Here is a 24,294-nt window from a genome sequence, read left to right on the forward strand (position 1 = left end):
CGTCTGTGAAGGCGTGCTAAGGTATAGGGTTAGACTCGGCCGACGTCGATGTGTAGACGCGCTAGGGTATAGGATTAGCACCCAGCCGACGTCAATGTGTAGACGCGCTAGGGTATAGGGTTAGACTCGGCCGACGTCGATGTGTAGACGCGCTAAGGTATAGGGTTAGACTCGGCTGACGTCTATGTGTAGACGCGCTAGAGTATAGGATAAGCACCCAGCCGACGTCAATGTGTAGACGCGCTAAGGTATAGGGTTAGACTCGGCCGACGTCGATGTGTAGACGCGCTAAGGTATAGGGTTAGACTCGGCTGACGTCTATGTGTAGACGCGCTAAGGTATAGGGTTAGATTCGGCCGACGCCGATGTGTAGACGCGCTAGAGTATAGGATAAGCACCCAGCCGACGTCAATGTGTAGACGCGCTAGGGTATAGGGTTAGACTCGGCCGACGTCGATGTGTAGACGCGCTAAGGTATAGGGTTAGACTCGGCTGACGTCTATGTGTAGACGCGCTAAGGTATAGGGTTAGATTCGGCCGACGCCGATGTGTAGACGCGCTAGAGTATAGGATAAGCACCCAGCCGACGTCGATGTGTAGACGTGCTAAGGTATAGGGTTAGACTTGGCTGACGTCTGTGTAGGCGTACTAAGGTATAGGGTTAGACTCGGCTGACGTCGATGTGTAGACGCGGTAGGGTATAGGGTTAGACTCGGCCGACGTCAATGTGTAGACATGCTAGGGTATAGGGTTAGACTCGGCTGACGTCGATGTGTAGAAGCGCTAAGGTATAGGGTTAGACTCGGCCGACGTCGATGTGTAGATGCGCTAGGGTATAGGGTTAGACTCTGCTGACGTCTGTGTAGGCGTGCCAAGGTATAGGGTTAGACTCGGCCGAGTAGTTAGGTTTAGGGAAAAATCTACCACACGCCTTACTGTGCAAGCTGAAAACTTAAACTCTTACTGAAGGTCTTTTGCAGTTACTCAATGTTTTTTCTGAATCTGTCTTCTCAGAAATCTGGTTGTAGCCATTGATAGCTTCCTTTTTCTGCCCCGTCCAGGTAGTGTAACCACTGTTCCTTTAACTTTGAACTTGTGAACTATGCTTCCAACGGAACATTTAGTGCCTTCGCTATCTTATTGTATCCGGTTTCTTTTGTGAAGTGCGATGATATCTTCTTAACTTTTTGGACCATTCTTTCTGACCATATTTCTAACATGCAGTCAAACGTTGACACTCATCAAACGCCACTTGAGATATGTCATGTGTTCTAGCTCAAGCACACCTGGTGAAACTAATTAAGTCTTTGTTTAGTTGCATCAGGTGTGCTTGAGACCACAACTGTTTTGCAGATTTGTGCTGTTGTGAGGGATTCTACTCAGGGGTTGAATAATTTTGAGACTACAGAAGTCATTAAAAGTTGCATTTTCAAGTGAATTTGGGGAAACCACTATTTCAATTACTTTGTTTGATTTGTTCATTGCAAACTGCTGAAAGTTTGTAAATTCTGCCAATAAACTTGATTTGCAATGGGAGTTGAATAATTTTGATTACAACTTTGTGTATCTGTATATTTATACTTGTGCTAATAAAACATGCAAGACAACATGTTCATTCATCATCTTCATTTATTTCAATGCACGTTGATTAGTCTATTTGTGCTCGAGGAGCTTTTATACTCCTAGAGATTTGATCTTACAAGACTAAGCTGGGTGGGAGTACTTGGACTAATGACACATTCATTCAAATAAACAGCGCTGCCTTGCACAAATGAGCCTGAAACACAGCAGTAAAAGTGATAGTTCAGAATCAGCAGATTTAAAAAACATCAGAAAATAAAGTGCAAAAGAATGCCTGGGGTCTTCACAACCCAGAATTTCCTGAAAAAGCATCATCAAAGGCAAAAAGCTTAAAAGAATATTAAACCCCCAAATCACTTTTCTGTATTAATTCCCTCAGCTGTCAGACACCCAATATGCTAGAATGCATTTATTCACACAGAACACAATACCGGGTTTGTCCCTCCATTCAGTTACAATACGTTTAAAAGTGAATCACAAAAAGTTGATTTAAAGGTAAAATGTTGCTTCAAACCATTTCAATTGAAGTAAGAGCATCAGATGACAAACAAATCACACTGGAATTAACAGTGAAACAAGTTAGACATCTCTGTGTGTTAAAAAACATCTCTGTGTGCAAGTTTCTCAATGTATACAGACACATACAACTTGAAACTCAATACAGTGAAACAAGTTAATATAGGGCTAGTTCTTAAGATCTTTCCCCTTCAACTTTATATAACTGATTCAGTGACACTAAGCTGTGTGAATTTAATATAAGGACCATGAAAGATCACAAAATCGTTCAAAATGGAACTTCAGGTCAATGAAATCCAAAGACGTTTGGTTGACTGTAACTCTACCACAAAGTGCTTATTCATACAAACACGATTATTTGAAATATTCACTACAGAGACTATTTAGGAGAAGGAAATGTATATCTTCTGGGACCGATTCAATTCTTTATAATTACAAGTTAAAACAGGATGTTGAAATGCTGATGAGTAAATTAGACCAGGAAAAGCTGAGGTGTTTATCAGTATGTGTGTGTGTCTGTGTGCGTCTATGTTCATGTGGACACACACACACAAACGGGAAGTGTGGTAAAGGTGCTTATTGGACTATAGTGACGGCCTCATGAATGGACTCGGCCACATAGTCGATGTTCTTGGAGGTGAGGCCACACATGTTGATGCGACCGCTCGCCATTAGATAAACGTGCTTCTCTTTTATCATGTACTCCACCTGTTTAGCTGTAAAACAGAACATTTTAAATGGCTTAGTGACGCTCTATGTGAAATTGAAAAGCATACAATGAATTAGAAAACAAAATATCAAGTGTCAAATGCAAACAAATTATGGCTTTTCTCAGTAGTGACACTCTCAAAAAAATCCCAATGGATGGAAATTTTGTATGAAATTCAAATACAGAAATCTTAGGTAAAGGAGGTGCTTACGATTGAGTCCTGTGAAGCTGAACATGCCGATCTGTTCAGTGATGTGCTCCCAGGTTCCTGGAGTTCCTAGTGCTTTTAGTTTTTCTTTCAGCTGCGCACGCATCAAAAGGACCCTGTCTGCCATAGTCTTTACATTGTCCTTCCTGTTGGAAGATAGAAAATGCCAAAAGAATAATCGCATCATACACTGACCTTAAATTCATATCAATAAATTAATATAACGCCGTGAGCTTTGACGCCTCTCACGGTTCAAACAAACAGGGCTTGGGAACAAACTCAAGCTAATTCTCGTTTTAACATTTAGCATTTTTATGATGGATGGATGCACTTTTATGGACTTCAAAACATAAACGGCCATTCACTGCCATTATAAAACTTGGAAGAGCCAGGACATTTTTGAATATAACTCCGATTGTATTCGTCTGAAAGAAGAATGTCATATACACCTAGGGTGGCTTCTGGGTAAGTAAATTGTAATTTTAATTTTTGGGTGAACTATCCCTTTAAATGTGACATGCAAAATTCACAAACACTACCATTCAAAAGTTTAGGGTTGGTATGATTTTAAAAAGAAGTCTCTTATGCTCACGAAGATTGCATTAATTTGATCAAAAACACAGTAAAAACATTTAAACTGTAAAATATTATTACAATTTAAAAGAACTGTTTTCTATTTTAAAATTTAATTTATTCTTGTGATGGCAAAGCTGAATTTTCAGCATCATTACTCCAGTCTTCAGTGTCACAGAAATGACAGTGTCTTCAGAAATCATTCTAATATGCTGATTTTCTGCTCAAGAAACATTTCTTATTATTATCAATGTTGAAAACAATTGATGCCTCGTCAGGATTCTTTGATGAATAGAAATAAAAGTTAAAATGAACCGCATTTATTTTAGATAAAAATCGTTTGTAAAATTATAAATGTCTTTAATGTCACTCTTGATCAATTTAATGCATCCTTGCAAAATAAAATTATTAATTTCTTTCAAAAGCAATAAAATCTTAGAACAAACTTTTGAACGGTATTGTATATATGTCTTACATACAGTGCTGGTCAGAATTATTTGCCCCCTTGGTAAATATGATCAAAGATGGCTGTAAAAAATAAATCTGCATGGTTAATCTTTTGATATTTTATAAAATTTAAAAAAAAAAAGCAAAAATCTAACCTTTCATTGAAGTAAAAGAATTGAAAGTGTGGGGGAAAAAATCATATTACTTTTACTTCAATAAAAGGTTAGATTTTTGCATTTTGTTTAAATAAAATATCAAAAGGATAAACAATGCAGATTTATTTTTTTACAGCCATCTTTGATCATATTTACCAAGGGGGCAAATAATTCTGACCAGCACTGTACATGTATTCTTTAAAATAACAAAATTAGAGTCATTTTAATTGCATTTACCATTCAGCAAAAAGCTCAGGGGTGTTGAGTGTGATGGCAACCACACGAGCTCCCTGGGACGGAGGATTGGACCAGGTTATCCGAACGATCTTCTCCATTTGAGACAGAACACGATTCAAATTGTCTTGGTCTTTAGATACAACTGTCAGGTTCCCCACTCTCTCATCTGTGGAGACAGGTTATTCTTTAAAATCAAATGGTTCTGGCATTCAAATGCAATCTGTAGCGAGGAATGTACAACCTGTTGGAATCACTTACTGTACAGACCGAAGTTCTTTGAGAACGACTGGGCACAGAACAATTCAAAACCCTGTGACACGAAGTAGCGGATAGCCCAGGCATCTTTCTCTAAATTTCCTGAGGCAAAACCCTGATAGGCTGAATCAAAGAAGGCAAACAGATTCTTTCGCTGAAGAGAGAGGAGAGAGAAGAAAAAAGTTAGAAAACAAAGGGGAATTACAGCTCCAATGATGCAACTTTTCACATTCTTTGTCCTGTCTGACTCTACAATTTTGATATGCTATTTTGGGTTTAGGTAATTATGCAATAGTTAACTCAGTATTTATCAAACTATCAAGAGTTTAAATTTGGACAACAGTAGGTTGTAATTGCAGGTTGTGCCTAAATGGCTTATTGAATGCAATTAAGTTCCATTTCTGTATCATGTGCTTCAATGTTCAAAACCTGCTGCATTATCTATGTTAAGACTGTGTGTTAAAGGGATAGTTCACCCTAAATTAAAATTAAGTCATAATTTACTCACCCTGGTGTTGTTTTAATGTAGTATGCTCTTAAAAAAGCATACTACATTAAATTTAAAAAAAATGTTGCACTCGTCCATACACTCACCTAAAGGATTATTAGGAACACCATACTAATACTGTGTTTGACCCCCTTTCGCCTTCAGAACTGCCTTAATTCTACGTGCCATTGATTCAACAAGGTGCTGAAAGCATTCTTTAGAAATGTTGGCCAATATTGATAGGATAGCATCTTGTAGTTGATGGAGATTTGTGGGATGCACATCCAGGGCACAAAGCTCCCGTTCCACCACATCCCAAAGATGCTCTATTGGGTTGAGATCTGGTGACTGTGGGGGCCATTTTAGTACAGCAAACTCACTGTCATGTTCAAGAAACCAATTTGAAATGATTCGAGCTTTGTGACATGGTGCATTATCCTGCTGGAAGTAGCCATAAGAGGATGGGTACATGGTGGCCATAAAGGGATGGACATGGTCAGAAACAATGCTCAAGTAGGCCGTGGCATTTAAACGATGCCCAATTGGCACTAAGGGGCCTAAAGTGTGCCAAGAAAACATCCCCCACACCATTACAACACCACCACCAGCCTGCACAGTGGTAACAAGGCATGATGGATCCATGTTCTCATTCTATTTACGCCAAATTCTGACTCTACCATCTGAATGTCTCAACAGAAATCGAGACTCATCAGACCAGGCAACATTTTTCCAGTCTTCAACTGTCCAATTTTGGTGAGCTCTTGCATATCACCTTATAAATCACCTTTCTTTCCCATTCTGACATTCAGTTTGGAGTTCAGGAGATTGTCTTGACCAGGAACACACCCCTAAATGCATTGAAGCAACAGCCATGTGATTGGTTGATTAGATAATTGCATTAATGAGAAATTGAACAGGTGTTCCTAATAATCCTTTAGGTGAGTGTATATTAGCAGTGAATAGCGACTAACATCAAGCTTTTTTAAAAAAGATGTACAAGTATCACAGAATGATCCCATGCAAAGTGTCGCATTTTCCAAGTGTTCTGGGTGTTTACGATATGAAATTTAATGTATTATTTGATGAGTAGTAGTTGTAGTAATATTTGAGTTTAGCATCACCGGCTATTACACTGGAGATACATATTAAACATTTAACAACATAATATCATAAATACAATATAACGAAAACCAACGTTTTAATACAATTCAACTTTCAAACAATTCAACCAAAAATGAGTAAAATTCTATAAAAGATTCTTTAAATGTTATTCTTTTGATTCTTTTGCTAGAAGTTTTTCTGGATCCATAAATAAGTCCATAAAAGTTTGTCCAGATAAAAAGCGCTGTCTCGTAACATACAAAATTGGGCAGTCCAAAAGTATATGATTTATAGATCGTTGGTACTTCAGTATTGACATTTAGGTGATTCTTCACTTTTCAATAAATGCCAATGCGTCAGTCTAGTATGACCTATATGACAACTTGTATATAAAACATGGTCATGTCTTGATTTCAAAAGGGTAGACATCTTTTCCCAACTACAGAATTTTTTTCAAATAATTTGTTATTTTGACATGCAAAATTTTGCAACAATAATAATATAATTTTTTTTTAACAAAAATATTATTTTTTTTGCAACCAAGTCTGCTTGCTCATTTCCAATAATGCCACTATGTCCTGGAATCCAGCAGAAAACAAATGTTGTACTTAACTGATTTGCTTTGATTCATTCATCAATGATTATTGAATGGTTTGTCTTCAAAGACTCCAGAGTTTGTAGACATGATTTTGAATCAGTAAACAATATGAAGTTCAGTTCTCTTGCATTTTCAATATGTTCCAAGGCAAGTAATAGAGCATGAGCTTCTGTTGTAAAAATGGAACTTTAGTGTATTATTTAATGAAAATCCTGACCTTGGCCGTTGGTCTTCTTTGCACGGCTCTATTAGCGCGGCAGTTTACTCCAACTCACCCAGAAAAAGCACACAAGTTGTGAGAAATTAAGATTAATAAAAGCGATTAATAGAAATCCCAAAAAGTATCTGTGTACTTCCTTCACTGAGTCCAATATCACCGGACCGGAACTTTGTCTGATGACAGTCAAAATGACAGTTGACTGTCTTTTTTGATTTCTTGTTGCGACGAACACAACGGAAATATTCACCTCAGAGAAGAAGGTGCATGGATTGTATTTCATGTCACGTTTTTGTTAATCTTGATTTCTCACAACTTGTGTGTTTTTTTCTGGGCAAACTGCGGCTCTAACAGAGTCAGACAAACCCGCATGACGCGTAGCCTTTCACAGAAGACCAGCGGCCAAGGTCAGGATTATTTTTAAAATAATACATTACATTTCATATCGTAAACCCCCAGAACACTCGGAATATACCAGCTTGATGTTGGTCGCTATCTTTTTTTATTTATTATTGTTCTCCTTTTGTGGTCCATAAAATAAAGAAGTGCATAAGGCATCACACAGGTGAGTAAATGACGATTTTCTTTTTAGTGTGAAATATCCCTTTAAGAACTAGTTTGACCAACTAACAGTTCAACACAGTCTCATGAAAGTGCGTATCTATACCACGAATGTCATTTCTCGTGCCATTTATACGCCAAAAATGGTTTTTGCGTGCATATGCTACGCACTGAAAACCCCTTGGGTAGGTTTAGGGGGGAGGGGGGTGGGGAGTGCGTGCGTATTACACGCCATAAAGTGCGTATCATATGCACGCGAAAACTGCGTATCATATAGACACAAAAAACATTTTTGGCGTATAAATGGCACGAGAAATGACATTCGTGGTATAGATACGCACTTTCATGAGATCGGGCTCAACAGTTAGATAAGAGGTAATCAATCTTACTTTTCCAACTCAAATTAGATCGATCTACCTTTTTATGTAACTGACTTTAAAACCAGGACCAGGACCAGTTTGTAGGACCAGTCTTGAAGAAAAAATGAGATGCTAATGAGAACTTTTAAGACTAGTATAAGCAGTTTATGCAACTGGCCACTGGTGTCACAGTCAGATGATGTGGGGTTATTGTGATGGTCTCACCTTCATGACATCAGCGATCTGCTTCCATTGGTCCTGGGTCGGGTCTGTACCGGTGGGGTTGTGAGCGCAGGCATGCAGCACAAAGATGGAGTGATCAGGAGCGCTCTGGCAGGACAGACATGTTTTCAATTACACGTTAGCAAATATTTATTTTCAATATTTATTTTTCCTTGTAAAGAAATCATAATACACTATAGTTTGGGCTCAGTACGATTTTTAGTAATGTTTTTGAACATCTCTTCTTTATCAAGGCTGCATTTATTTGATCAAATATACAGTAAAAACAGTAAAATTGTGGCATATTAATACAATTTAAAAGAACTGTTTTCTATTTGAATATATTTTAAAATGTAATTTATTCCTGTGATGGCAAAGCTGAATTTTACTGCAGTCTTCAGTGTCACATGATCCTTCAGAAATCATTCTAATTTGCTGCTCGAGAACATTTCTTATTATTAGCAAAGTTGAAAAAAATATTTTGTGCTGGTAAATATTTTAATAAAGGATTCTTTGATGAATAAAAAGTTCCAAATACCACATTCATTTCAAACTGAATTTGGTAACAATGTAACTTTACTGTCACTTTTGATCAATTTAATGTATCCTTGCGGAATACAAATATTAATTTCTTCCAATATATACACTACCGTTCAAAAGTTTGGGGTCAGTGAGAATTTTATTTTTATTTTTTGGAGGAAAGAAATCAATACTTTTATTTATCAAGGAATAATTAATTTGATCGAAAGTGACAGTAAAGACATTTATAATGTTACAAAAGTCTTTTGAACTTCCTATTCATCAAAGAATCCAAAAAAAAAACAAAAAAAAACTGTACAACTGACAGACCAACAACTGTTTCAACATTGATAATAATAATAAATGTTTCTTGAGCATCAAATCCTCATATTATACTGATTTGTGAAGGATCATGTGACACTGAAGACACTGACACTGGTGATGCTGAAAATTCAGCTTTGATCACAGGAATAAATTACACTTTACTATATATTCACACAGAAAACAGCTGATTTACACTGGAATAATATTTAATACTATAACTGATTTTTGTTGTATTTTTAACCAAATAAGCGCTGCCATGGTTAGCAGAAGAGAATTCTTTTAAAAGTATTTAAAATCGTACCGACCCCAAACTTTTGAACGGTAGTGTATATATATATATAGAAAATCTGAAGTACTGGCTCATAAGCCCAGCAGAAAAAAAAACATCTGTCACGCTCAAGTGTGATGACAGTGGTAAATGACAAAAGGCACTTCTTTTTGTACATAATCTAAGGTTTTTAGATATCTTATCAATAACTGATAAATAAGTAACTATAAACTGCTTGTTTTGTGTGAGAAAATGAAATTTCAAAATCACTACTCACCTCCAGGTCACCCAGAAAACCTGTCAGATCAAGTCCACGCTTCCCTGCATCCCAATATTTGTATGGACGGATGTCCTCAAATCCAGCATTAGAGAAAACGGCATTGTGGTTCTCTAGAACGGAAGACCACAAACTGAACTGAGCATGAGAAGCTGGTTAAACATTTTTGGCATTTGAGACAACAATAAAGTTATTGAACTCAATAAAGTAATCAATGAACTCAAGGCCAGCGTGCAATTAGTTATGCTCTTTTGAGGCGAAAATTTTACATATATTTTGTACAATATTGTTGCCAATTTAATATCAGAATGACATTTATAGCAGTATTTTCCATGTGTGATTAGGTCTCGTGCTCACCCCATGTGGGTGCAGACACATAAATGGGAGTTTTTGTGTTGTCAGTTCCATTGTACCAGCGGCGAAGAAACTCTGCTCCGATCTTTAGAGCGCCAGTACCACCCAAACATTGCACAGCTCCTACCTGCAATACAAAAACAACAGGAATCTCAACATAAGAATGATGCTAATGCAAACAAGAAGAGAAATGTGTAACTTTTTGCCAAACTTGAAAAAGGTTGGTGAATAAATATGTCTTTAGTTTTTTCCACATAGAGTAGTGGTCAAAAATGTGATGTCCTAAGGGAATTGGTTTGGGGATTTGTTTTTAATGACCCTACAAGTTCGATTAAACCATCAAAATACGAGGAAAGAACAAATATTTATATATATTTATATGACAAAATTATATGGCAAAGAAGGGGTAAATTACAGCTACATGTTTTATTTTACTATGCAAAAAAAAATAAAAAAAAATTGCCTGGAAAAACAAAACGCTCACAGGAATTAGCATTCATTGACTACAACATAATTTGTTATTAGTATTTTCTTGGTTCTCTCGTTTCACATGTGTTCATAATTCCTTTTTATGACAGTCTGGGCAAAAATTATGTCCGCACAATTTGCCATGTTTCTTTGCATTATCACAAATAAAACAATTGACTCCAAGCACAACTACGCAACATGCTTACAAAATCTTTAACACATTTTTAAAATAATTTTAATAAAGGGGGAAGATGTCAATTTACTCAACACTACTGTACGCTTCAATTCCAAAGTTTGGGGTCAGTAAGACTTTTTTTTTTAAAATAAATTGATACTTTTATTCAGCATGGTTGCATTAAATTGATCAGGAAATTGACAGAAACGTAATTTATAACGTTGTATTTCAATTACATTCTGTTCATTCTAACGTTGTATATTTCAGAGACTCCTGTAAAAAAATGTATCATGGTTTCCACAAAAATATTTGTGTTTTCAACATTGATAATAATAAGAAATGTTTCTTGAGCAGCAAATCAGCATATTAGAATGATTTATGAAGGATCATGTGACACTGAAGACTGGAGTAATGATGGTGAAAATGGCTGCTGACAGTTATTAATACAGGCATATATATAATACAATAGCATCTCATCTGACCCGGTTGTCCTTGATGGCAGGACTGTCTTCACCCAGAGCGATCTTAGACGCACTGGAACGAAACTCTGGCAGGCCTAAAATGGGCAGGTACTCGTGGTTCAAACTATGGTCATCAGCGATCATCTTCTCCACTTTTCTCACCACGGGGAGAACCCAAGGCTGACATTCATCTGTCCTGTAGGCTAAAGAAGAAGCAGAGGATTTCAACCAGACCACTTCAAAAACACAGACGCAAAATTATGATTTTTACACAACTGTTCAAAGTTCGTTAAAGAATCTTGAAAACAGAAATATTTCAACATTGATAATAATAATAAAACATATTTCTTGAGCCGCTAATCAGAACGATTTCTGAAGGATAATGTGACACTGAAGACTGAGGTCATGATGGTAAAATTCATAAATGCATTTACATTTTAAAATATAATGGGTATTTCAAATTGTAATATTATTGCATAATATTACTGTTTTTACTTCTTTTTTTTTTTTAAATGCAACCTAAAACCTAAATGCAAAAAAAAAATAAGTTTTAAAAATCTTACCAACCCAAATTATTGAATTATTGAACTATAGTGTACATTACAGCACCCTAAGTTTCACTGAATTGCTTTCTAATCAATTTTTTGTCATGCGTAATCGTTCCTTTTTTATCAGGGGTGCCTGATCAGGATTTATCTGTGAACTTTTACCCAAGAGCAAAATGAGCTTATTCAACGTGTGCTGCTCATGTCCTGATGCAATTCTTGATTTACAAATCCTACACAAATATAGAACAAAACTTATCCAACTAAATTCTGTTCTGTACATAAACTGGTGAAGTTTTAGAATGTGACGCAGAGCATTAATTTCACTTAAGTGGCATATCTGAATGTATCACATATTAGATCAATGAGCAATTTGTGCCACATATCAAGGTTTAGTAGCAGTCTTTAAAATAAAAAAAGATGAGAAATACTGCATTTTTTGTCACCGTCTGCAGAAGTATGACAATATGTAGTCACACACTGTAAATCAGTGTTCTGGGTTGCTCAAAAGGATAATCATTGCAGTCTGGACTAGGACAGGGGAAGCTGTTGAAAAACAGTCCACACAATCATGACTCAGGGATTTTTAGAGAGGTGACTTTTCATCCTTTGCTCGTCTTTAATCTGTCCCAGAACCTCAGGAGTCGTGGTGTCGGCAGGGCGTCAGGAAAAGCAGAAGATAAAGATAATCCTCCGAGGTCAAGCTCTCTAACCGGGATCAGGAATGACTACACAGCAGATGACACATGACGACTGCTTCTACACAATAATACTGTTGACATAAGACAATCTATTCACCCCCAGCTAACAGCACTGACCATGTGACTGATCTCCAATGAAAACGACCAATGCCGGAAGAGTAACTTTATCCCTTAATATATATTTAGAAATGCTAGATGCCTCTGGACCTGCATGCAATGATTTTAGTTTAATGTTAGATCACTGTACATGTCATGATATGCCTTTAGTTTTATGTGTCAAAACTTTTAATGACATTTTTCCATATTTTAGAATAATAAAATACATTTAATTTTACATTTATACTAGTCTACAAAAAATTATTTCAAGAATTTAAGCTTTAACATCAAGATTGTGAGAAACACAAATTAAGTGTGTCCAAAGGTTTGACATGTGGCATGTATAGAATATAATTATTTTTAAAATATGGATAATTAGCAAATATAATTCCATATCAGATCTGTGTGCATAATGTGCCTACAGTATAACATTATATTAAGTTAAACATAATAGTTTAATGGGAATAGTTCACTCAAAAATTTAAATTCTGTTATTAATTAGGCTACTCACCCTCATGTTGTTCTAAACCAGTAAGACTTTCGTTCATCTTCGAAACACAAAATAAATATCTTTTTGATGAAATCTGAGAGATTTCTGTCCCTCCATTGACAGATATGCAACTACAACTTTGACGGTTCAAAACATTCATAAAGACATAGTAAAACGAATCCATATGAATTGAGCGGTTTAGTCCAAATTTTCTGAAGAGACTCGATCGCTTTATGATGAACAGATTGAATTTAGGCTTTTATTCACATATAAACATTGTTTAGTGAACATAAACAGAAGCTCAATCGAACCTGCTTGATGCGTGAGAACAAACCTCTTGCTGAAGCTCAAACCTTCTGTAACAAACAATAAGTAAAGGAACCTCATTGGTTCTTGCGGAAGCTCAAAAGTGAACCGAAGTAAAGATAGTTTGCGGTTTGATTTTCAGTTTTCGTTTCGCTGTGGTCCCGCAGTGCGGTGTCGTGGACATGCAAATAATATCTCATGTCGTTATTCATGATTTGTGAATTTGTGTAACGGTATTTCTCCGGGTCAAAAACCTTTTTTTTTTTTTTAAATTGGGTATAGCTCCAAAAGTCGGTCACTTAGGAGTCTGAACCCAGTGTCACCTTGACATGCTCGATTTGTGAATTTTTTCACAGCAAAGCTCTTATCTGTAAAACGTTCGCTAAGTCCGGTAGACAGGAATGTTGAAAATAGGCGTTGTTCATGTTTAAACAATGGATATTAACAATTTATAATAAACACACACACTGCTGGATTACAAAAACACTTGTTTTAGATTGAACCTGATTTGTGAAACCTTTCAGAGGTCAGTTTGGGTCAGTTAACCCCTCCCTGAGTGGTTAACTAGGTCATTCTGATTTGTGAAACCTTTCACAGATCAGTTTGGGTCAGTTAACCCTTCCCTGAGTGGTTAACTAGGTCATTCTGATTTGTGAAACCCTTCACAGATCAGTTTGGGTCAGTTAACCCTTCCCTGAGTGGTTAAATACGTCATTCTGATTTTTGAAACCTTTCACAGATCAGTTTGGGTCAGTTAACCCTTCCCTGAGTGGTTAAATAGGTCATTCTGATTTGTGAAACCTTTCACAGATCAGTTTGGGTCAGTTAACCCTTCCCTGAGTGGTTAACTAGGTCATTCTGATTTGTGAAACCTTTCACAGATAGGTTTGAGTCAGTTAACCCTTCCCTGGTTGGTTAACTAGGTCATTCTGATTTGTGAAAACTTTCACAGATCCGTTTGGGTCAGTTAACCCTTCCCTGAGTGGTTAACTAGGTCATTCTGATTTGTGAAACCTTTCACAGATCAGTTTGGGTCAGTTAACCCTTCCCTGAGTGGTTAACTAGGTCATTCTGATTTGTGAAACCTTTCAGAGGTCAGTTTGGGTCAGTTAACCCTTCCCTGAGTGGTTAACTAGGTCATTCTGATTTGTGAAACCTTTCAGAGGTCAGTTTGGGTCAGTTAACCCCTCCCTGAGTGGTTAACTAGTTCATTCTGATTTGTGAAACCTTTCAGAGGTCAGTTTGGGTCAGTTAACCCCTCCCTGAGTGGTTTACTAGTTCATTCTGATTTGTGAAAACTTTCACAGATCAGTTTGGGTCAGTTAACCCTTCCCTGAGTGGTTAACTAGGTCATTCTGATTTGTGAAAACTTTCACAGATAGGTTTGGGTCAGTTAACCCTTCCCTGGTTGGTTAACTAGGTCATTCTGATTTGTGAAAACTTTCACAGATCAGTTTGGGTCAGTTAACCCTTCCCTGAGTGGTTAACTAGGTCATTCTGATTTGTGAAACCTTTCACAGATCAGTTTGGGTCAGTTAACCCTTCCCTGAGTGGTTAACTAGGTCATTCTGATTTGTGAAAACTTTCACAGATCAGTTTGGGTCAGTTAACCCTTCCCTGAGTGGTTAACTAGGTCATTCTGATTTGTGAAACCTTTCACAGATCAGTTTGGGTCAGTTAACCCTTCCCTGAGTGGTTAACTAGGTCATTCTGATTTGTGAAAACTTTCACAGATAGGTTTGAGTCAGTTAACCCTTCCCTGGTTGGTTAACTAGTTCATTCTGATTTGTGAAACCTTTCAGAGGTCAGTTAACCCCTCCCTGAGTGGTTAACTAGTTCATTCTGATTTGTGAAAACTTTCACAGATCAGTTTGGGTCAGTTAACCCTTCCCTGAGTGGTTAACTAGGTCATTCTGATTTGTGAAAACTTTCACAGATCAGTCTGGGTCAGTTAACCCTTCCCTGAGTGGTTAACTAGGTCATTCTGATTTGTGAAAACTTTCACAGATCAGTCTGGGTCAGTTAACCCCTCCCTGAGTGGTTAACTAGTTCATTCTGATTTGTGAAAACTTTCACAGATCAGTTTGGGTCAGTTAACCCCTCCCTGAGTGGTTAACTAGTTCATTCTGGTTTGTGAAAACTTTCACAGATCAGTTTGGGTCAGTTAACCCTTCCCTGAGTGGTTAATTAGGTGACCTAGTTAACCACTCAGGGAGGGGTTAACTGACCCAGACTGATCTGTGAAAGTTTTCACAAATCAGAATGACCTAGTTAACCACTCAGGGAGGGGTTAACTGACCCAAACTGACCTCTGAAAGGTTTCACAAATGAAAATGACCTAGTTAACCACTCAGGAAGGGTTAACTGACCCAAACTGATCTGTGAAAGTTTTCACAAATCAGAATGACCACTCAGGGAAGGGTTAACTGACACAGACTGATCTGTGAAAGTTTTCACAAATCAGAATGACCTAGTTAACCACTCAGGGAAGGGTTAACTGACCCAAACTGATCTGTGAAAGTTTTCACAAATCAGAATGAACTAGTTAACCACTCAGGGAGGGGTTAACTGACCCAAACTGACCTCTGAAAGGTTTCACAAATCAGAATGACCTAGTTAACCACTCAGGGAAGGGTTAACTGACCCACACTGATCTGTGAAAGTTTCAACAAATCAGAATGACCTAGTTAACCAACCAGGGAAAGGTTATCTGACCCAAACTGACCTCTGAAAGGTTTCACAAATCAGAATGACCTAGTTAACCACTCAGGGAAGGGTTAACTGACCCAAACTGAACTGTGAAAGTTTTCACAAATCAGAATGACCTAGTTAACCACTCAGGGAGGGTTTAACTGACCCAGACTGATCTGTGAAAGTTTTCACAAATCAGAATGACCTAGTTAACCACTCATGGAAGGGTTAACTGACCCAGACTGATCTGTGAAAGTTTTCACAAATCAGAATGACCTAGTTAACCACTCAGGGAAGGGTTAACTGACCCAAACTGATCTGTGAAAGGTTTCACAAATCAGAATGAACTAGTTAACCACTCAGGGAGGGGTTAACTGACCCAAACTGACCTCTGAAAGGTTTCACAAATCAGAATGACCTAGTTAACCACTCAGGGAAGGGCTAACTGACCCAAACTTATCTGTGAAAGGTTTCACAAATCAGAATGACCTAGTTAACCACTCAGTGAGGGGTTAACTGACCCAAACTGACCTCTGAAAGGTTTCACAAATCGGAATGACCTAGTTAACCACTCAGGGAAGGGTTAACTGACCCAAACGGATCTGTGAAAGGTTTCACAAATCAGAATGACCTAGTTAACCACTCAGGGAGGGGTTAACTGACCCAAACTGATCTGTGAAAGTTTTCACAAATCAGAATGACCTAGTTAACCACTCAGGGAAGGGTTAACTGACCCAAACTGATCTGTGAAAGTTTTCACAAATCAGAATGAACTAGTTAACCACTCAGGGAGGGGTTAACTGACCCAAACTGATCTGTGAAAGTTTTCACAAATCAGAATGACCTAGTTAACCACTCAGGGAGGGGTTAACTGACCCAAACTGACCTCTGAAAGGTTTCACAAATCAGAATGACCTAGTTAACCACTCAGGGAAGGGTTAACTGACCCACACTGATCTGTGAAAGTTTCAACAAATCAGAATGACCTAGTTAGCCAACCAGGGAAAGGTTATCTGACCCAAACTGACCTCTGAAAGGTTTCACAAATCAGAATGACCTAGTTAACCACTCAGGGAAGGGTTAACTGACCCAAACTGAACTGTGAAAGTTTTCACAAATCAGAATGACCTAGTTAACCAACCAGGGAAGGGTTAACTGACTCAAACCTATCTGTGAAAGTTTTCACAAATCAGAATGACCTAGTTAACCACTCAGGGAAGGGTTAACTGACCCAAACTGATCTGTGAAAGTTTTCACAAATCAGAATGACCTAGTTAACCACTCAGGGAGGGGTTAACTGACCCAAACTGACCTCTGAAAGGTTTCACAAATCAGAATGACCTAGTTAACCACTCAGGGAAGGGTTAACTGACCCAAACCTATCTGTGAAAGTTTTCACAAATCAGAATGACATAGTTAACCACTCAGGGAAGGGTTAACTGACCCAAACTGACCTCTGAAAGGTTTCACAAATCGGAATGACCTAGTTAACCACTCAGGGAAGGGTTAACTGACCCAAACTGATCTGTGAAAGTTTTCACAAATCAGAATGACCTAGTTAACCAACCAGGGAAGGGTTAACTGACTCAAACCTACCTGTGAAAGTTTTCACAAATCAGAATGACCTAGTTAACCACTCAGGGAAGGGTTAACTGACCCAAACTGATCTGTGAAAGGTTTCACAAATCAGAATGACCTATTTAACCACTCAGGGAAGGGTTAACTGACCCAAACTGATCTGTGAAGGGTTTCACAAATCAGAATGACCTAGTTAACCACTCAGGGAAGGGTTAACTGACCCAAACTGATCTGTGAAAGGTTTCACAAATCAGAATGACCTATTTAACCACTCAGGGAAGGGTTGACTGACCCAAACTGATCTGTGAAGGGTTTCACAAATCGGAATGACCTAGTTAACCACTCAGGGAAGGGTTAACTGACCCAAACTGATCTGTGAAAGGTTTCACAAATCAGAATGACCTATTTAACCACTCAGGGAAGGGTTAACTGACCCAAACTGATCTGTGAAAGGTTTCACAAATCAGAATGACCTAGTTAACCACTCAGGGAGGGGTTTACTGACCCAGACTGATCTGTGAAAGTTTTCACAAATCAGAATGAACTAGTTAACCACTCAGGGAGGGGTTAACTGACCCAAACTGACCTCTGAAAGGTTTCACAAATCAGAATGACCTAGTTAACCACTCAGGGAAGGGTTAACTGACCCAAACCTATCTGTGAAAGTTTTCACAAATCAGAATGACATAGTTAACCACTCAGGGAAGGGTTAACTGACCCAAACTGACCTCTGAAAGGTTTCACAAATCGGAATGACCTAGTTAACCACTCAGGGAAGGGTTAACTGACCCAAACTGATCTGTGAAAGTTTTCACAAATCAGAATGACCTAGTTAACCAACCAGGGAAGGGTTAACTGACTCAAACCTATCTGTGAAAGTTTTCACAAATCAGAATGACCTAGTTAACCACTCAGGGAAGGGTTAACTGACCCAAACTGATCTGTGAAAGTTTTCACAAATCAGAATGACCTAGTTAACCACTCAGGGAGGGGTTAACTGACCCAAACTGACCTCTGAAAGGTTTCACAAATCAGAATGACCAAGTTAACCACTCAGGGAAGGGTTAACTGACCCAAACTGATCTGTGAAAGTTTTCACAAATCAGGTTCAATCTAAAACAAGTGTTTTTGTAATCCAGCAGTGTGTGTGTTTATTATAAATTGTTAATATCCATTGTTTAAACATGAACAACGGCTATTTTCAACATTCCTGTCTACCGGACTTAGCGAACGTTTTACAGATAAGAGCTTTGCTGTGAAAAAATTCACAAATCGAGCATGTCAAGGTGACACTGGGTTCAGACTCCTAAGTGACCGACTTTTGGAGCTATACCCAATTAAAAAAAAAAAAAAAAAAAAAAAAAAAAAAGGTTTTTGACCCGGAGAAACACCGTTACACAAATTCACAAATCATGAATAACGACATGAGATATTATTTGCATGTCCACGACACCGCACTGCGGGACCACAGCGAAACGAAAACTGAAAATCAAACCGCAAACTATCTTTACTCCGGTCAAAAGTGATGTGTACCACAAGAATGAACCTCATTGGTTTTCGCACGTCAAGCGAACATTCTTGAGCATCCTTACTACAACTGATGTGTTGATGAATGTTTATATGTGAATAAAAGCCTAAATTCAATCTGTTCATCATATAAAGCGATTGTGTCTCTTGAGAAAACTGTGGACTAAACCGCTCAATTCATTTGGACTGAAACAAAAGTCTTACGGATTTGGAAAGACATGAGGGTGAGTAACGTTAATTAATGACAGAATTTTCATTTTTGGGTGAACTAACCCTTTAATGTCATATCATCGTCCATGAAAAATCTCATAACGTTATTACTGATGCCTCCAGAAAACAGCTGATCTGTGATCACGTGCTGCGTCTACCACCATCATAATCATAAAAAAAAAAAAAAAAAAAAAAAAAAAAAAAGCCATTATTTAATCTTAAATTCAGAACGAGACAGATGTACATGCACAGATGTGTTCAAGTCTTATTTTTTTATTAGGCCAATTGCTGTCACATAAAGCGGAGCATGCAAAAATTTACACACATTGACATTCATGTAAGCTCTGATATGTAACTTAAGTGTGTGTTTATTAAAAAGCGCATCTCTCACCTCCGACTCCCAGATTCACCTTGCTGGGGTTCTGATCTTCACGGAAATCTGCTGAAAGTTTAAACACTGCGACAGGAGCAGCCAGCGGTACTTCACCAAATATCGACATGATATTGTGTTAATATTTCTGTAAATTAAGAGCGAGAGGGGGAGAGTAACACGCAAGTAGCGGTGTGATGGAGAATGACTGACTTTAACCTTCAGATGTGGGATTTGGGCAATGGAGGCCAGGCGTGTCTACACTAACCAATAAAAATCAGAAGCTCATGTTTGACTCGAAGATTACCCAATCAACTTCTAGTACAGGAAGGTCAAGCCGTTACGTCATCAAAGAACGCGCTCGATAACACTGCGGGGACCAATGAGAACTCAAACATGCAAGAGTGACGTGCCTTCTGACCAATAGTAAAGCAGAGAGGGCGGAACATGTTAGATTCAATAGGCATCATTCTTTTCATGCACACCCACACAGTTAGCCTATCGGAGTTCCATTTACAGTTATCTTCATCATAGTTTAAATTGTGTAATTTATGACTTTTATCTGATTTTATATATACATTTTATACATAACTTCCTGCTTAGTTCACTGATGATAGTTTTAGCCTAGTAGGCTATACTCTGTAGTCTTTCCTAGAGATCAATCAAAAAACACTATTGAATTTGATATTGCTATCAAATTACAATATTATCATTTTATATTAAAGGGATAGTTCACCCAAAAATGAAAATTCTGTCATTAGTCTTGCAATATGGCCTTATAGCACTATTTGGATTAAATTAGCTGTTTTCCCTGGGTCCTAAAGACAGTTTCTCTACACTAGAGTATGCATTCAGATACACAAGTAGACATTATACAAATTTTTTTTGGTAAAGTTTTAGCATTTTTAGTTTAAATTTTGAGCATTTTTAGGTTTTTATGTGGACTGAAGCATTCCATTCCATCCATTCTCGTGTTACACAGCAGGTTTGAGCTTCAGCAAGAACCAATGAGGTTCATTCTCGTGTTACTCAGCACATTTGAGCTTCTGCAAGAGTAGGCCTAATTGTAATGGCTTGGTTCGGTTTGGTTGAGCTTTAGTTTATGTTCACTCATTAATGTTATGTGAATAAAAGTCTAAAGCCAATCTGTTCATAAAGTGAGTCTCTTCAGAAAATGTTAACTACCCCTCAATTCATATGGATTAGTTTTATAATCTCTTTATGAACTAATCCAATCTTTATGAACTTAATTGTTAACATTAATTAATTGTGTTAATTCATATTTTTTATGGAGAGTTATACATTACATTACTTCTGAGTTACTTTTGGTTGTTTGTTCTATTTTTGGCCCTTTCACACCAAAATTGAAATGAATAAGCTTCATGCTAAAGAAAAAAAATAATGTAGTCTTATATATACACTGAACAAAATTATAAACACAACACTTTTGTCAACATCCATTTTTCATGAGCTGAACTCAATGATCTAAGACTTTTTCTATGTACACAAAAGGCCTATTTCTCTTAAATATTGTTCACAAATCTGTCTAAATCTGTGTTAGTGAGCACTTCTCCTTTGCCGAGATAATCCACGATCCACCTCACAGGTGTGGCATAATATCAAGATGCTGATTAGACAGCATGATTATTGCACAGGTGTGCCTTAGGTTGGCCTCAATAAAAGGCCACCCAAAAATGTCCTGTGGAATATTGGTGCACTCCTCTTCAATGGCTGTGCAAGGTTGCTGGATATTGGCAGGACCTGGAACACGCTGTTGTATACGCCGATCCAGAGCATCCCAAACACATTCATTCATGCTGACTGCAGGAATGTCCACCAGAGCTGTTGCCCGTGAATTGAATGTTCATTTCTCTACCATAATCTAACCGGCCTCACAACCGCAGACCACATGTAACCACACCAGCCCAGGACCTCCACATCCAGCATCTTCACCTCCAAGATCGTCTGAGACCAGTCACCCGGACAGCTGCTGCAACAATCGGTTCGCATAACCAAAGAATTTCTGCACAAACTGTCAGAAACCGTCTCAGGGAAGCTCATCTGCATGCTCGTCGTCCTCCTCGGGGTCTCGACTTGACTGCAGTTCGTCGTCGTAACCGACTTGAGTGGGAAATGCTCACATTCGATGGCGTCTGGCACTTTAGAGAGGTGTTCTCTTCAAGGATGAATCCCAGTTTTCACTACAGGGCAGATGGCAGACAGCGTGTATGGCGTCGTGTGGGTGAGCGGTTTGCTGATGTCAACGTTGTGGATCGAGTGGCCCATGGTGGTGGTGGGGTTATGGTATGGGCAGGCGTATGTTATGGACAACGAATACAGGTGCATTTTATTGATGGCATTTTGAATGCACAGAGATACCGTGACCAGATCCTGAGGCCCATTGTTGTGCCATTCATCCACGACCATCACCTCATGTTGCAGCAGGATAATGCACGGCCCCATGTTGCAAGGATCTGTACACAATTCCTGGAAGCTGAAAACATCCCCACCCCCTTTTGTTCAGTGTATATATATGCATGTGTCATTGTTCAGTGCATATATATGCCCCCCCCCCACACACACACATTTATATGTTGTGTTACAAAATGAGAACAGCACAAATACACTGCGTTTTGCAATACTGACCCCAAGATTTATTTCTATTGAATAAAGATTTACATTGAAACTTTTCCAGAAATGCAAAAACTAAAGCTTAAACTTGTAAAGCTTTCCAAATTTATGCGAATGCATTTTTTATTTTCTCTTTATATTATGTATTTATTCTATACATGTTTTTTTATTTATTGTTTTGTACTTGTGCAAATACAAATAAAGTTAGATGTTTTAGTAGAAGAAAAAAAAAGTCATGTCTTTAAGAGACCACAAGGTGGTGGTCTAAGCTTTTGCTACTGTTCCCTAAGTAAACACAGGAGCTGTCGGTCTCTAATGGAATCATAATTCAAGGCCAAAGAGGGAAAGGGGAAACACGAGCTGCTCTGCCATGGTATTTATATCATGAAGGTCTTTAAGTATGTTCAGACAACACAGTGTATTGTCCATTATCTTACAACTTTTTCATTATTTCTTTCCTTAATTGCCCATCATACTAAATTTTGCTAAACATTAGGGTTAAAAAGAGTTTTTAAAAAAGAGTTACAAATATTAAAGGAGGTTTATCAATTTGTTTTTGATTATGTGCTTTTAAAATAAATTAAATTTTCAGATGTTGGAAAGCCACTCCAGGCAGCCTAGGGCTATATCTTAAAAATCTACATTTTTGTCAGCTTAAGAGATTGTGCTTGTATTTTCCTGACCTGCTATTAGCAAAAGACATGAACCCGAAAAAGATATGAAACTGCAATCTCCCTCTTAGAGAGAGTGGCAGCACCATCAGATAGGCTAACTTATCAACCTCAAATCATCTGCACAAGCCAAACCTGTTTCAAGACTGTTTCATGTTAGAAATGAGCAAATTATTTAAATACCCTGCAAAATCTCAGGAATTTTATTAATCATTATTGTAAATGTGGAAAGTGGATTTTTTTTCCCTGATACTAAACTCTTTAAAAATAAAGGTTCCAATTTTTACAACACCATAGAAGAAACATTTGTAGTTCCCCAAAGGACTTTCAGTGACCAGAAAGAACGTTTTTTTTTCTTGGTGTAGGCAAAAAACGAATCGGTTACCTAACGTAACCTCGGTTCTCTCTAGAAGAGGGAACGAGTATTGCGTAAGCTAGCTTACGCTGCGGGAAAGATTCATCTTTGCTGAGAGTTTGAAGCCAAAAAATTATTTCATAATTTGTATCCATTGACAACGCAGTTCCTCTGCGGCAGACCTAGAGCAGGCTAGCTAGCAGCTCATTGGTTCGCTCAGAGAGAACTGCTTAAGCCTATGGGAGAGCGGGGCTGAACCCGCTGCCAATGAGAGGCGCCCGCGCGCTCATTGCATCATGGCCCGCCAGAATGGGCGTGGCTATGGTGTATATAACAGTCTCTCCCAGGCTTATATGTTGATTTATTTCAGCGTGAAGCGAAACGCTAGTAGCGCAAGCACGGCCGGGAACGCAATACTCGTTCCCTCTTCTAGAGAGAACCGAGGTTACGTTAGGTAACCGATTCGTTCTCTTACGAGAGGTTCTCTCGTATTGCGTAAGCTAGCTTACGCTGCGGGAACACCTGGTCAACGCCGTGCGCGCTATGAATCCACTCATGAATCCCAGGGTGATACCGGGGGATTTTTAACGTGGAGTGAATGTAATATGAGGCCGGCAGAGCGGGCACATGAAGTGTATACATAAGCATCTAAGGAGAGCACAAGGGGCAAACCGGTTGTGTGAGGGACTCCCAGTAATGCAGCTTCTTAGGGAGCTGATCGTTAGACAGCTAGTAATTTTGCCTGCAAGGCGGGAACTTCCAAGTTGTAAAATCTGACAAAAGTGGACGGGGAGGCCCATCCCGCGGCCACACAAATGTCATGAATGGAAATTCCACAGGACCATGCCCACGATGAGGCCATGCCTCTAGTGGAGTGCGCCCTGATGCCCAGAGGGCAGGGCAGGCATTTAGATGCGTAAGCAGAGGCGATAGCGTCCACTATCCATCTAGACAGTGTCTGTTTAGAGGCGGCCAGACCTTTGGTGCGCCCCCCAAACGACACGAAAAGCTGCTCAGCGCGTCTGAACGAGGCAGCGCGCGTAGTGTACAA

At 38.5% G+C, this 24,294-nt stretch overlaps 1 protein-coding gene across 1 annotated transcript; it reads right to left on the reverse strand.

Moving 5' to 3' along the window:
• Positions 1–2,253: 2,253 nt before the first annotated feature.
• got1 (glutamic-oxaloacetic transaminase 1, soluble) lies at positions 2,254–19,767 on the reverse strand. Its single transcript, XM_056272457.1, has 9 exons — positions 19,608–19,767; positions 11,094–11,275; positions 9,972–10,095; positions 9,615–9,727; positions 8,230–8,334; positions 4,685–4,835; positions 4,427–4,592; positions 3,018–3,160; positions 2,254–2,813 (listed from the first exon to the last, which is right to left on the reverse strand). Exons 1-9 carry the CDS (start codon positions 19,714–19,716, stop codon positions 2,674–2,676), a joined length of 1,233 nt encoding a protein of 410 aa, XP_056128432.1. The 5' UTR covers positions 19,717–19,767; the 3' UTR covers positions 2,254–2,673.
• Between the last annotated feature and the right edge of the window lie 4,527 nt (positions 19,768–24,294).

This window comes from Rhinichthys klamathensis, unplaced genomic scaffold (genome assembly GCF_029890125.1).
Source record: "Rhinichthys klamathensis goyatoka isolate OS25496 unplaced genomic scaffold, OSU_Roscu_1.1 h1tg000338l_1, whole genome shotgun sequence".
Taxonomy (NCBI): domain Eukaryota; kingdom Metazoa; phylum Chordata; class Actinopteri; order Cypriniformes; family Leuciscidae; genus Rhinichthys; species Rhinichthys klamathensis.